Consider the following 13,474-nt stretch of genomic DNA (forward strand, 5'->3'; position numbering starts at 1 on the left):
CCCCCGGGGCCATCCCTTCCCCCACCAGCAAGGCAGGACCTCCAGCCTGTCCCTGAGGACCAGGGCACCTCTGGGCCCCAGCTCCCATGGGGGCGGTTTCCTGCAGGACCCCAGGGAGTGGGAGGGAGGGCACAGGGCAAAGGGCTGTTTTTGCAGACAGGCTGAGCTGGGCCAGGCTGGATTTGCCTGGTTTCCCCTGAGACAAACCTGAGGAGGGGACACTGGGCTGAGGGGTAGGGGGTGGACATCTTGGCTTTGGTGTCAGTGTCCTCTGGTCCGTCCCAGCAGACAGAGTTACACGCTGCCTGTCAGCTCCTGGGACAGCTGGTGCCTGACAGGCTGGGTGCCCTGGGGCAGCCCATGCCAGCACACCTGCACAGTGGGGTACCTGCTGTGGGCAGGGAACAGCCCCATGTCACCAGCATTGGGTGACATCCACCCATGATTGCACCAGGGCACCTGGAAGGACACTACAGGAGCACAACCCCTGGAGACTACAGGTGTCCTTGATGGCTTCACCAGCCCCTGGGAACTGTCTTGTACCCTGCCCTAATCCCCCATCCTGATCCAGGCACTCGGGGTTTGGCCAGCTCCTGCAAAGGGCTGATGTGGTGGTGCTGGGGCCACGCTGTCACCACTGATGGGGCACAGTGATGCAGGGCTCCCTCCCTGCCTGGCACAATGGATTCATTCCTTCTTGCCAGATGTCAATCCCTTCACCAACCACTGCCTGTGATGATGTGGAGACGCACAGGGACTTCTCATGAAGTTGGAGGGACTGAGGGAATACCTGCTGGATCAGGACCTGGGAACATCTGTTCTGATTTCACATCTGGCCAAGCATATCTGAGGCTGGGACAGGCAGTGAGGCCGCTTGGTTTTCATAGTGCCTGGGAAGTGGCAGGCAGGGGAAGGCAGGGGGCTGCCTGGGAGATGAGTTACTGCTGGGATCCCCCAGCTGGGGGGAACATGCAGGGCACAAAATAAAACCCGTGCGAGCTCCACACACAGCTGCTGACCCGGCTTTTATTACATGACACACAACCCTGCAAGAAACCCTCCTGCACAGCCCCATGGCTGCATCCCACTGCATCCACATCCCACCTGGGATGGTGGAGCCAGCCCCTCTCCACTCCTGGGGACATGTATCCCCTCTCAGCCTTCACCACGGGCACTGAAGCTGGGGATGGACACCACTGCCTTAAAAAAAACATTAAGAAAGCATAAAGCTAAAAATTCCCGAGAGTAGAAATGTTCTGCCTGGGGCAGGCTCAAGCCCCGCTCCCAGCTGGAGTTAAAATCCAAACCACAAATAAAACCACAATGGTTTTAAAACTCAAAACCCCAAAGTCCTTGTGGGTCCCTTCTGTCTCCAGTGGGTGCCAGTGCAGGGCCTGGGAGGTGAGGGAGCATCACGAGTGGGGAGCCCACGGAGCCAGGGCTCTCACTTGTCCGAGCTTGGCCTCTTGAGCAGGGCACTGTACTTGAGGGGGCCACCATCTGCCGTCAGTACCACTTCCACCAGCGTGAAAATGGTGATCACCTTCAGCAAGGGAGAGAAAGAGAGAAAAGAGGGTTTTCAGGCAGCTTGGCATCACACCAAGATTTGCTTAGAGCTGTGCTGGCTTTTGCTGCCTCCACCAGTGCACCCACAAGGAAGCAAGGAATGGGGCAGGATGGATTCAGATAGCTCTGCTGGCATCCAGGGTGCTCCTGGGGCTGAAGGCAGCATCCTCAAGGCAACACCATGGGCTCTGACACCAGCCAGGGAACCCAAATCAACCTAAAAGAGCCTCCCAAAACATCCTCACTTATCCCAGCCTCATCAGGCCCCCACTTGCTCTCCACACAGTCTAGGAAGGATTGTGGGCATTTGTGCCCTTGGCTTTCGGTCCCAACCTCCCCTCAAGGCCCCCCATGCCTTCCTTCCCTCTCCAGCCAAAGAACCACATCATCCCTTAATGGAGCTTGGCCAAGAGCCAACGTCGGGCTGCGGCAGAAGGGTTTTCCACATGACGTTGAGCATTTCATCAGCATCCCACAAGGAGGGAACAATCTGCCTGTGCTCCCACAGAGAGAGGAGACCCAGGAAGGGAGCACAATGGATGAGAGGTGCAAGGAAATGAAGACCCCAGAAAATCAATTCCTCCTGTTCAGCAACGGTGCTGCTGCTGCCACCTCCCTGCTCCTCTGACCCCAGCTCTTCCTGCAATTGTATGGATTAGAAATGGAAAGTATTGATCTGGTCTGTCCTTGAAGGCACAGTTAAGGGGCTGGCTGGGACATTGGGAAGGGCTTTCCTGGGGTCATGCCCAGACATTTGGGGACTTTACTTGCTGGAGCCTGTCCCCAAGCCCTGTGGTGTAGCAGGGCTTGCTGGTGCCATCTGCTCAGGGCTGGCCCCAGGAGAAGCAGGCACAGAGCTGCCGGCGTAACCTTGTCCAACACTTCCCAGCTCATCCAGCGCTGGCTGCTCCAGATCAATCACTCAGAACACGAAAATCTCATTGAGACTTAAATGTACCAAAGTGGCCAGTGAGGAGCGACCTGCAGGAAAATCCTATCACAAGTGGCTGCCCAGAGAGCTGTGGGCTACTGAGCACCAGCCCCTGCCCACCCCAGCTGGCTGCAGTGCAGGGGGTGGTGGTCATGGGGCAGCCCCCCAATCTGGGGGAATCAAAGGGGGAATATCAGCATTCTCCACTGCTTCATCCCTTTGCTGAACTGCCATGAAACTGCACAATTTCACATCAAATCCCCTGAGTCTTAGATCCACTTCTTACTTCACCCCTCAGTAATGCCCACTGAGGCCCTGGTAATCCCCTGGAGATCAGAGAGAAATGGGGGTAACACCTCCCCTCCATGGCAGGGCCAAACAGCCCAGACCCCAGCACAGCTTCTCACTCACAGCCTTCCCTGATGTTCCCACTGCCTGGCCAGGCTCAGCTAAACCTGGAAGCAGAGGCCAAGCACTGGGGTAAGGCGGGGAGCTGGGGTGCTTGGTGCTGTGGGGTGTCCAGGTGACATCTACCAGAGCTCAGCATGGCCCATAGGGATCTGGCTCATCCCAGGACTGAAGATTTATAAACTCAGGGATCTGCTGGCTCAGAAGATTTCTCAGAGCCTGGTCCCATGGGAGAGCTCCAGTGTTTTCTTAGGAGGTGTGGAGGGTTCGTGGAGGAGTTTCCTCTACCAACTGTTTGCTTAACCAAAATGGGCCCTGCTCATGCTGGGGCATCATTTTTCATCAGCTCTCCGCTAGAGTGTAAGTGATCCCTGCTCCTGTAGGAAAGGAGGAACTGAGGCCATTGCGGGCTGCATCCACGGGGCTTCTCTGAGCCAAGCTGAGACAGGAAAGCTCAGCTTCAAAGGGAGGGAGGCCTGCAGAAATGTCTGCAGAGTTGGATCCAGCTCTGATCACAACATCCACCCTGGGAAGGGAAGGACTCTCCAGGACACAGATCACACCAGATGGGAAGGTCAGCCCAGTCTGTGTCAGGATCCCCAGCTGGGCAAGGATGGGATGTGCTGAGCTTGGATGGAATTGGGGCTCAAGTGCAGAGCCCCTGGGATGGTGCAGGGAGAGGCTGGGATTCAGCCCTTCAGGCAGGGATCACAGCAGTCAACACAGCTGGGGTTTTATAGCCATGCCAGACAAAAGCTGGCAAAGAAGCACCACTTAATCAAGCCAGACAAATGCGATTGCTCCCTTTGATTGAGTTACCAAGTTAATAGATGACAGGGACACAAGAGAGAGATTTCTAGATGCTGTTAAACCATTTGACACTGCATCTCAGGAAGTCTGATTTAAAAAATTTCTCCTAATTGAGGCTCAACCCTGTCACAGGGATGGAAACCCCAAGAAAAGGCTATGTCAGGGGCAAAGAATACCAGGATGGGGGGGAAGGGTCTAGACAGGAGCTGCCTTGGGCCTGATCTTACTTAACATCTTAATTGATGATCTAGGAGGAGGAAGTAAACAGCATGTTAATTCAATTTCTGGAGGAAACTGAACCGGGAGGCAGGGCACGCAGCAGGCAGGGCAGAGACTGAAGGCTGTGGAGGGGTCAGATTGTGAGGGCAGCGATGGGATGGGACTGGGCTGGATGGCAGAAGAAGTTGAGGCTGAAGTTGGACTCACTGGGAAAGGGACACAGAGGGACAGCAGGACCTGACACCCTGCAAGGCAAGACCTGCCTCCTGGACCTGTCCCTGCAGACATCACAGGATCCACATGCTGCAAACAGCCTCCATGCCAGCCCATGGTGTTGTGAGCCTGTTCCATGCTGTGGGGGTCTTACCTGGGGCACAGATTCCTCCTCCAGCTCCTCTGGTTCCCACAAGAGTGTCAGCTCTGGCTTCTTCCCCACCTTCTGGTAGCGGAAGTCCACCAAGGGTAGCGCCTGCAGGCAGGGAGAGCGTTGGGAGCATGTCCCCCAGCAGCTCTCCTCCTCCACCTTGCCTGTGGATGGGGCTGATGCTGTTTTTGCCCAGCACGCTGCCTCTGCAGCTCTTTAACAACTGGGATGCAGCAGCCCGTGAGCCTGAGCCTAGTGCGTAAATCAGGGGCTGCTGTGATACACCACCGGCCCATATATCACGCTCTATGTCCTGTTTAAAGATGTCATTGCCAGCCATATAACCAGGTTATTAAGAGAGGATGCTGTCACCAACTGCAGGTGCTGGCCCACAGCGCTGCTGTCACAGCCCCAGATAAACTGTCTGATTAAATGAAATGAAAACCAGCCTCGCTCCCTTTCCTTGCTTCAGATCCATGCTTATCTCTGTTCCTCTGAATCTGGCTTTATTCCCTTTTACCTGGGCTAGATCAACCCCAGCACGTCACAGGGAGAAGCTGGTCCTCAGAGACTGGGCTGATCCAGACCCCCCCAGTCCCTTGTGCCTGCCTGGGCAGAGGGATGGAAGGGAAACTCCAGGAAGGTTCCCTCCCCTCTGGCTGGCCCAGCTCGGGCACAGCTCTGCCAGTTGCAGGGCTGGCACAAAAAGGTACCAGGACAGCCACTGCCTGCAGTGATGCCAGGCTGCTGCAGCCCTCGCTGGCAAGGCAGTGTTGGTACTGTCTCACACTGGTGAGGTACTTACATTGCAGTAGATGCGCTTCTGGACTCCAAACTTCAGCACCAGGACATCAAAAGCCTTGCTCAGGACACCCATCACCATGGCTTCTGACTCCAGAGGACCACATTCCTGTCAAGAGACAGGGCTGTCACTACACAGTAGCTCTCATCCAGCAATCCCCAAACAGTGTCTCCAGGTCCTGGAATCCAGCAGTGGTGGTTGCTGAGTGTGTCCTCTCACTGTCTGTCTTTCCTAAAGCCAAGTGGGCAGACACAGCCCCCTTCCCAGTGGCATCTAGGCTGGGCCTTCCCAGAGAAATCCAGAGATGCCTCGGGAGAAGATAGCCTCGGGTCTTACCCTGACAAAGACGGAGAAGAAGAGGTCAGCGCTGAGCTCCTGCACCCTCTTGGAAGCCATCTTCCGGTCATTGCAGTGATCTGCCTGCTTTTGGATGGCCTCTTTCTCCATCTTGAGGGGAGCTCTGGCACCTGCAAAGGGGACGAGTGACAATGACATGCCCATGTGCTCTCCTGCTACAGAGCCATGCCATGGCCCCTGTCCCCCAGTGCCCAGCCCATGCAGGGGAGCAGCACACACCGAGCGAGGCGGAGAGCAGGCGGTGCACGATGATGTCGGCGTAGCGGCGGATGGGAGAGGTGAAGTGAGTGTAGAACGGCACATTCAGGGCGTAGTGGTGAAAAAGGGTCTCGTCCTCCAGGACACCGGTGCAGAAGTAGAGAGCCATCTGAAGGGGGGGAGAAACAAGGGGAGGTGTGAGCAAGGGTGGTGCCATGAGGCTGGAGGGGTCTGGCTCTGCGGACACAGTGCCAGCAGCCAATGTCCCTTTGATGATGTCCTGTCTGCTGGTGGTCCTTCACCTGCTGCTCAGTTTGAGCTGTGCAGGGACAAGGCAGGCACTGCAGAAACTGAGCACAGAATAAAAGAGAGCTCTGACTGCCAGCTGTCCCTGCCTGGCCCCAAGGACTGCATCAACTTTCACATCACCCATGGGTCTAAGCCGCTTCCTGCTTCTGCTCAGGCCCTGGGGCTCATTTGCCATCCTCCCATCTTCCAGGGGAGAGTCCAGCTGAGATGTTCTCCCACCAAGGGGCCTCACAGAGCAGCTCCCATGCTGGCTCTTTGGTTCTGGGTCTGTCTGCAGGCTTTACACACCCATTGTGCATACTTGGAGAGCACTGGGAGCTGGGATGAGTGGCTTCCAAGGAGGAAGAGAGAGCCCTGCTGTGATCCCTGCTGCTCCATCCCACCATGACAGCTGGGGAGCCAAGTGGCTGAACTGCCCATCTAAACCAACACCAGGGCAGCAGAGGCACCACGGGGTCACAGCACAGTGGCGATTGAATGAACCCATTTAAAAATAAGAGCAAGTGATTTAAAAAAAACAGGAGTAGCCAGCTCTGATTACAGAGTCGTCCTGGGATCCTTGGTTTGGGCAGCTGTATCCTCCGCTCCCCAGGCCAGTGGTGCAGCCAGCTCCTGCTGAGCAGCAACGCACTGATCCGGGCAAGTAAATAGAGCAGGTTAAAAAAAGCAGCATCAGTCCCAGTCTTATTATGAGACCTAAGAGCTGGGATAGGAGCTGTGGTGGCTGCCAATTTCCACAACCCAGAATTAAATTGTTTCTGATGGACTCCACGAAGTACGGTCTCCACTCAATTAGCTCGGCTCCCACCGAATGCGGCTGGGCAGGGAGACATGCCGAGCTCCAGAGGCTGCTGCAGGAGGGGATGAGTGCCCTTGTGCTGACAGACAGCATGAAACCACAGGGAGCTTCCAGGCACTTGTGCCAGGCTTCTGGGCAGAAGGGAGGAAGCTCCCTACAATGCCAGGCACTCAGAAAGCAGAGCACCAGTCAAAGTGCTCTGAAAAAGACACTGAGAAGGGCCCATCCCTGCCCTATGCCTAGCAGTGTTTCAAGTTATGCCCCACCTTGTTTAAAATTAGAAAAGATGCTGAAGGCCCTTTGCTGCTTGCTGTTGCCTGGAGCACTTTGTCTTGATGGATGTGCTGGCCATTGTGGGGTCCAGCACCATTTTGGACACCCTTTTGGCAGCTTATGACCCTCACTGACATTTGCAGCAGCTTGGGTATCACAAGAAAAATACTCCCCTAGGCCACGGAAGGGTTACACCCTGCAGGGAGCCCCGCCTGACACATATCTGACACCCGTCCTCTCCACCGTGACAGCACAACCCGGTGACATCAGCCTGGCATGAAGCAGATGTTTTCTCATTAACAGATTTGACTCACAAGTGGTCTCAAATCCCCAGGGTTTGCTGCAATCCCTGGAGAACTGCGAGGAGACTGGAAATAAATCAGCCCCAGCCAACCAGGGGCAGCTTTGCTCTCACGGACAGATTGAATCCCCGAATGACTGAGCCCCTGAAAAATGGTGTGTCGCTGCTCCTTCATCTGTTACAAGGCTCCTGGCATGCCAATCCAGGCATTCCCTCAGGCACACGCATTACCAGTTGCTTCCCAATTCCCTCCTCCTCCAAGAGGCTGATGTCTTGACCACCAGTACGCAGTGAAGAGGGAAGACACAGACTTGGCACGACCAGGGGTTAAACCTGTGGACAGGTTGTTTAGGCTGATTTAGCTGCAGCCTTGTCCCTGAAACATCAGCTTTATCACTGGGAGCTGGGACGTATGCAGGGATACAGGTGACTTCCCACTGCCCCGACCAGACGGGCTCGCTGCACCATCTGTCAGGGCAATGGCCCAGCCCTCGCCACCGGCCTGGGCCCCTCAGTGGCTGTGCTCTGCAGCTGTCAACACTCAAATCTGTCCTCTGCCCCATGAGGGACTGCAACATCCAGCAGGATGGGGCTGATTCTCCCATCTGCTCTCATGCTGGTGGCAGACAGCAAAAAATATACTCCTCACAGGGAAAGCTCATTCCTCCTGGAAGCTGTTTGCCCCTTTCCGAGGGGGTTTGCCTATAATGGGAGTGTGCCAGGCAACAGGTTTGCCACATATGAGTGGACTGCACAGCACACCTGAACACACAGGCACCTTTGTCTTCTGATGATGGAATGAGGCTAGATCCTGCCAAAATAATGTCTCGTGGAATATCTCCTTTAAAAGCGCCTCTTTGTCTGGTGTGTACTCTGCAGAAGACTTCATCCCCAAAACCTTGATACCTCTTTCATGTAATGATCTAACATGTATTCACAGGGCTAAACCTTAATGAGAGCCACTGTGAGGTATCTGAAGGCACTCCCACCACTTCTCCAACCACAGTCTCAGGACACCACAAAGGCAAGATCTCAGCAAGCCAGTGGGTCCCCAAAAGCCCATGTCCCCCTTGGTGCCACTGCAGAACCCAGTTACTTTCTCCTTGCTCATCCACCCTGGCCAGCAGCCAGGCTTGCTTCACGTACTGCTACTGGCAAAGCCCAGGCTTGTGCCACAGTCAGCATGACCAGAGAGGGACTCAAAGGAATTTGTGTCACCAGTGTACCTTCCGCCAGAAAAGGAGGATGTGAGAGATGAGACCAGGATAACCCAAAGCAGGACACAGGATCTGGGACAACACATCCAGCTCCAGAGGACACTCCCTGCTCTTTACAAAGCAGCCCTCCTGAGCTGGACACACATGAGGGGGTGATTTACTAAATGGCCTCATACCCCAGTCCCAGTTGCAAACAAGCATTAAGTCCCAGAAGCAGGACTTCAGGCAACTGCTAATGAGTAAATGAAGCAAATAAGCTAATTAGAAGAGTGACAGTCAAATGAGTGACGTTGGGAAGATGATTCATTCCTGCAGTGATAAGCAGGCCACAGCAGAGAGATAATTTCAGGAATGTGCCCCTTCTCCCTATTGGGTAGGACTTTCCTCAGAAGACGTTGTGCTGTGCCTAGCTGCAAATGCAGGTGATGCCTCACAAGAACTTTTTTTGATGGTGATAAACACCCAAATAAGTGTCCTGAGCTACAAATGCACCAAACATGACAACTGGTGTGAGCAGCACAAGTCTCCATTGCAGAGACTGTCAAAGAAAGCCACCTGGGCTGGAGGGAGACCGAAGGGTTTCCAGAACTTTCCTGCTTCCAAGAGCAGGTACCAGACTGTGCTTATGGCCAGTTCCACACCCCTACTCTTAATTCCTTCTTTGGACCAGTTGGGATATCACAATGTGAAGGAATGGCACAAACACGAACCATGGAGCTCACCACCAGCTCCTCACAGGGTCCTTGTGAGTCTCCTAACAGCCCTCAGACAACTTCAAGGGTGAAATATCCCAACAGGGACACTGTAAGCAGTGAGGAAAGACTCAGCCTGACCTTGCCACCCAGTGAAGCTTTGTTGCTCAAGGGATACTCCCACGGCCAGCTGCACAGGGCTGGAGGCACTGGACGAAGCTGCTGGCAGCTCTGGAACACCACGTTCAGTGTTCATTCACTCCCTCTGTGTGCAACAACCAGCTTGGTAACGCAGAAGGGGTGAGAACTGAAGATGGAGCCACAGCAGAAAAGCTACAAGCAGACATGCCCGACAGCACAGCGCTGTTCTCACCTGCATGGGCCTGGAGAACATGTAGGTCAGCACTTCTTTCCTTGCTCTGGAATATTGGTCAGCACCAAATGTTTCACTTAAGCTTTTCTGGAGGAGAAAAGAGAGAGCATTCAGTGTTGGCATGTTATGGTGGTAAAGGGACCCAGGCAGATCTCACTGGTGCTAACAGCAGCCTGTCAAAGCCAAATTCCCCTTTTTCCTGCAAATCCCCTTGTAAGCCAAAAGGTGCACATGAAATTGGGCTTTGCCCAGCAGCCCAAGTAGGACTGCACACACGGTCCTGAGCACCGGCTCTCCTCTGGGGGTCAATGGCAGGGAGCACCTGGGGCATGGGGACTGCTGGCTCTGTCCTCAGTTGTGCAGCGTGAGAGAGAGCCCGTAAACTCTCTCCTGACCTGTGCCTGGCTCCCATCCAGCTTCTGAGAGCTTCAGCACAGGGACTAATGGGACTCTGGGGAGACATGGATATGGGAGGTCACTGCCTGGGGCTAGCAGTGAGGAAGGGCTGGAGGGTTCAAAGTACAGGAGAAGAGCTGAGTGAGCAACCTTGCATCTGCTGACATAGGCTGGGCACAGCCAGCAAATGGGGAAAGCAGTCCCAGCTGATGGAGGGGCGTGCAGGAGGCCAGCGGGGATGGGATTAACAGAGGATTATCCACAGTCCAGTTGCGGTGAGTAAAGAAAATCCTGGAACCTGCGCTGTGCTATTCAGCTGGAGTTCAGCCTCAGGACACGCTCAGCAGAGGAGTGGTTGGATACTTCTTGCACTGGCTGCATCTGACCTTTCCCAGCACTGCTCTCCAGTCCTTCCCAGTCACCCCGCTCCCCACCCTGCCCTCCCTGAGACCTGCAGCAGCCCAGACAGAAACAGCCCCTTGCAGAGCTACTTTCCTTGTGGTATGGATCAAATTCCCTGCCTAGGACCTGCCCAGAGAAGGAAATCTGAGTGTCTCAGTGAGTGCTCTTGCACTGAAACATCCTTCCCATTGCAGAGAGGGCAGCGCAGGGGTCACTTGCAAGGTCCTTCCCACCCTGCTCTAACCTCTGTGCACAACATGGCTGACCAGGACAGGCTGGGCCACCCCTGCCCAGCACTAATGGGATCAACAGCGTGTGAGGGAGGTGTTCCGTTTTGGCATGGCATAGTTGTCAGCTTTTCCTGGGCAGAGAGGGACAGAGAATAAAGCACACGCTGCCACAAACACACCACCATGTAGCTGCCCACCCGCGGCCCCCATGGCCCTGCCAGGCCAGGGCACTCACATGCAGGGTCCCCGCACTGCTGAAGTCAATGTCGAGGCCGACTTGGTTGCAAAAGTCCATGAGGTCTTTCAGCAGCTTGGTTTGGGGCGGGGGGTGGCGGCGGAGGAAGGCCTGCTTGGGGAAGGAGCGGTAGATCTGATGGGCCACGGCCATGTTTGCCAGCAGCATGAACTCCTCCACCAGCCTGCGGCACGAGAAAAACAACCCCAGGCCCCGGTTAGACAGGGGAGGCCCCCTGGAAGCCAAGCCAGTCCACAGTGATGGGAACTAATACGACCCAGGGGGACAGAGGAGCAGCTTGCAGTTGCTGTCATAAGCACAGATTAGCTGTGAGACTGCAGCAAATCCCCCCCAAATTCTCACTTTCTAGCGGAGGCTTCCCCAGGGACTCAGAGTAAGCTGTCCTGCTGGTGCAGACAAGCAGAAGTCAGTGATAAATTGACAGCTTAAATTAGGATAAAATAATCTCCCTTTAGGTCATTGTATCTCCTGAAACGCTTGACAAGCAAAACAAACGCCATGTGAAAGATAGCACGGAAAACAAACACACATCTCTGTCTTCCTGGGCCAGAGAAAACAGCATCTCGCTCGCTCCCCCATCCCAAGCTCGACATGTGTGGTCAGGCCCAGCCACCGAGCCCTGCCCCACGCCAGGCTCCCACCCACAGCACAACACAGCACTGTCCCCAGGCAGGATAAGCCACCAGTGCTGCTCCAGTGGGGCTGCCTTTGGCATCCAGGAGATGCAGGGACTCCACAGGCTCCTCTAGACAACCTGCAGACTGGTGGGGTACTCCAGCTTGGGGTGAGCCCCTCACTTTCCATCTCTGAATGTACATGCATCGCATGGAAACCTCTGGGGCTACACAGTGCTAAGGAAAGCAATCCCAGCACTAGGGATCATTGGTGTGTGTATGGGTTGTGCTACCAGCAGCAGGGCTGTGCCACGGGGACTTGTTTAACTGGGCTTGATAAGCAAGAGATGTGCTCAACTGGGCTTCCTGCTATTTCCTGCATGTATTCCCAGGGCTCCTAACTGGTGCTAATTGCCAAAAAAGATAATAGATTTACAGAAGTAACCTCATCCTCCCAGCAATGCCTGAGTGAGCTGTTGCTGATTATGCCAGCTCAGCCTCATCGCTCCTGCAGGCAAAGCAGTCATTTTGCAGGGCTGGCTGGGGCACCAGGGCTGGAGCTGGCATTCCCAGCCCTGGCCACTGCTGGGGAGACTGGCCAGGTGAGATGTGGAGGATGCTGCACTCCTACAGCAATGATACATTCCCAGCCTGGGAGTACTTGCCAAGAACTTGAAAGGAAATAAAGACAAGCTCAGCGGAGGAATAAGCACCTGACAGTGATAATCAGCAGTAGAAATATTAGTCTTTAATGGGAAGGAGCTCCCTTATTAAGAGCCCTGTGGATTCTGAGACTGGCCAGGTGAGATGTGGAGGATGCTGCACTCCTACAGCAATGATACATTCCCAGCCTGGGAGTACTTGCCAAGAACTTGAAAGGAAATAAAGACAAGCTCAGCGGAGGAATAAGCACCTGACAGTGATAATCAGCAGTAGAAATATTAGTCTTTAATGGGAAGGAGCTCCCTTATTAAGAGCCCTGTGGATTCTCGCAGAGGGTTTTGTGCCAGAGGCCAACACTTCAGGCCCCACAGGGAGGGCAGGAGGGACATCCTGGCCCAGGGGCAGTGTGGGCAGGACGGGAGCAGCACAGCCTAAATGGGAATGGGCTGCCCGCCCTGTCCCCTGGAACACCTGCCCATGGGGATATGCTACCAGAAGCCACGGGCTGGGTCGGGGGTGGGCAATGCCCTGTGACCCGAGCAGGATCAGGACACACTCCTGAGGGGCCACGTCCAAGAGGGTTGAGCCAGGCTCTTGCTGTTCCTGTGCAGCTGAACCGGCAGATGGCAACCTCGGTCCCTCTATGGCCAGCGGCTCCAGGGGGTGAGGGACAGTGTGGCCCCGGGGCACTGGGCACCGCGGCCGTGGGACAGCCAGTGGCAGCCAGGGGGCTACGGCCCGGCCATGCCCATCTCCTGAGAGAGGGTGACACACCACTCTCACACCAGCGGCACGGGAGGGACAGTGGCCTGAGGACAGGTGTGAGGCTGTGCCAGCCCATGCTCACACCTGGGAAGCCCTTTCTGCCCGAGCCAGGTCACAGCGAGGCACGGAAAACAGGGCAGACTGCAAAAGGCAGTGCCTCTCCTTCCCATGGGCTTTGGTGCCAGGAAAGAGGGAGACATTTCCAGCATTAGCCTCAGCTACACAGATGCACACTCAGGCGAAGGTTGGCCATGGAGTCCCAGCATCTCCCTTGAACTGTGGCCTCTATGGAAGGAGATGCAAACCCGTTTTTAAGGACAAAGCAATAAATACCTGTGAACAAAACCTCCTCTTTGTCACAGGCAACACGTGCTCATTGCACATCCCAGAGATGAACACTGAAAGCAAATGCTGCAGCAGACCCTGCCATTCCTGTTCCTGCTGTGCACTGAAGTGTGAAGTCTTCATCTCTTATCTACAGTGACACTTCTGGCTGGATGCAATTTCTACCTGATTATTAAGTTCTGCA

General features: G+C 55.0%; 1 protein-coding gene across 1 annotated transcript in view; it reads right to left on the reverse strand.

Moving 5' to 3' along the window:
- Nucleotides 1–1,006: 1,006 nt before the first annotated feature.
- Nucleotides 1,007–13,474, reverse strand: part of DIS3L2 (DIS3 like 3'-5' exoribonuclease 2) — a 184,125-nt gene continuing 171,657 nt past the window's right edge. Inside the window, exons 13-19 of the mRNA XM_017727008.1 lie at nucleotides 10,883–11,066; nucleotides 9,620–9,706; nucleotides 5,677–5,824; nucleotides 5,437–5,567; nucleotides 5,104–5,208; nucleotides 4,302–4,403; nucleotides 1,007–1,543 (exon numbers count right to left, since the gene is read on the reverse strand). Coding sequence (XP_017582497.1) covers nucleotides 1,445–1,543; nucleotides 4,302–4,403; nucleotides 5,104–5,208; nucleotides 5,437–5,567; nucleotides 5,677–5,824; nucleotides 9,620–9,706; nucleotides 10,883–11,066 — 856 coding nt within the window. The 3' untranslated portion in view covers nucleotides 1,007–1,444. The remainder of the gene's footprint in view (nucleotides 1,544–4,301; nucleotides 4,404–5,103; nucleotides 5,209–5,436; nucleotides 5,568–5,676; nucleotides 5,825–9,619; nucleotides 9,707–10,882; nucleotides 11,067–13,474) is intronic.

This window comes from Corvus brachyrhynchos, unplaced genomic scaffold, assembly GCF_000691975.1.
Source record: "Corvus brachyrhynchos isolate BGI_N302 unplaced genomic scaffold, ASM69197v1 scaffold162, whole genome shotgun sequence".
Lineage (NCBI taxonomy): Eukaryota > Metazoa > Chordata > Aves > Passeriformes > Corvidae > Corvus > Corvus brachyrhynchos.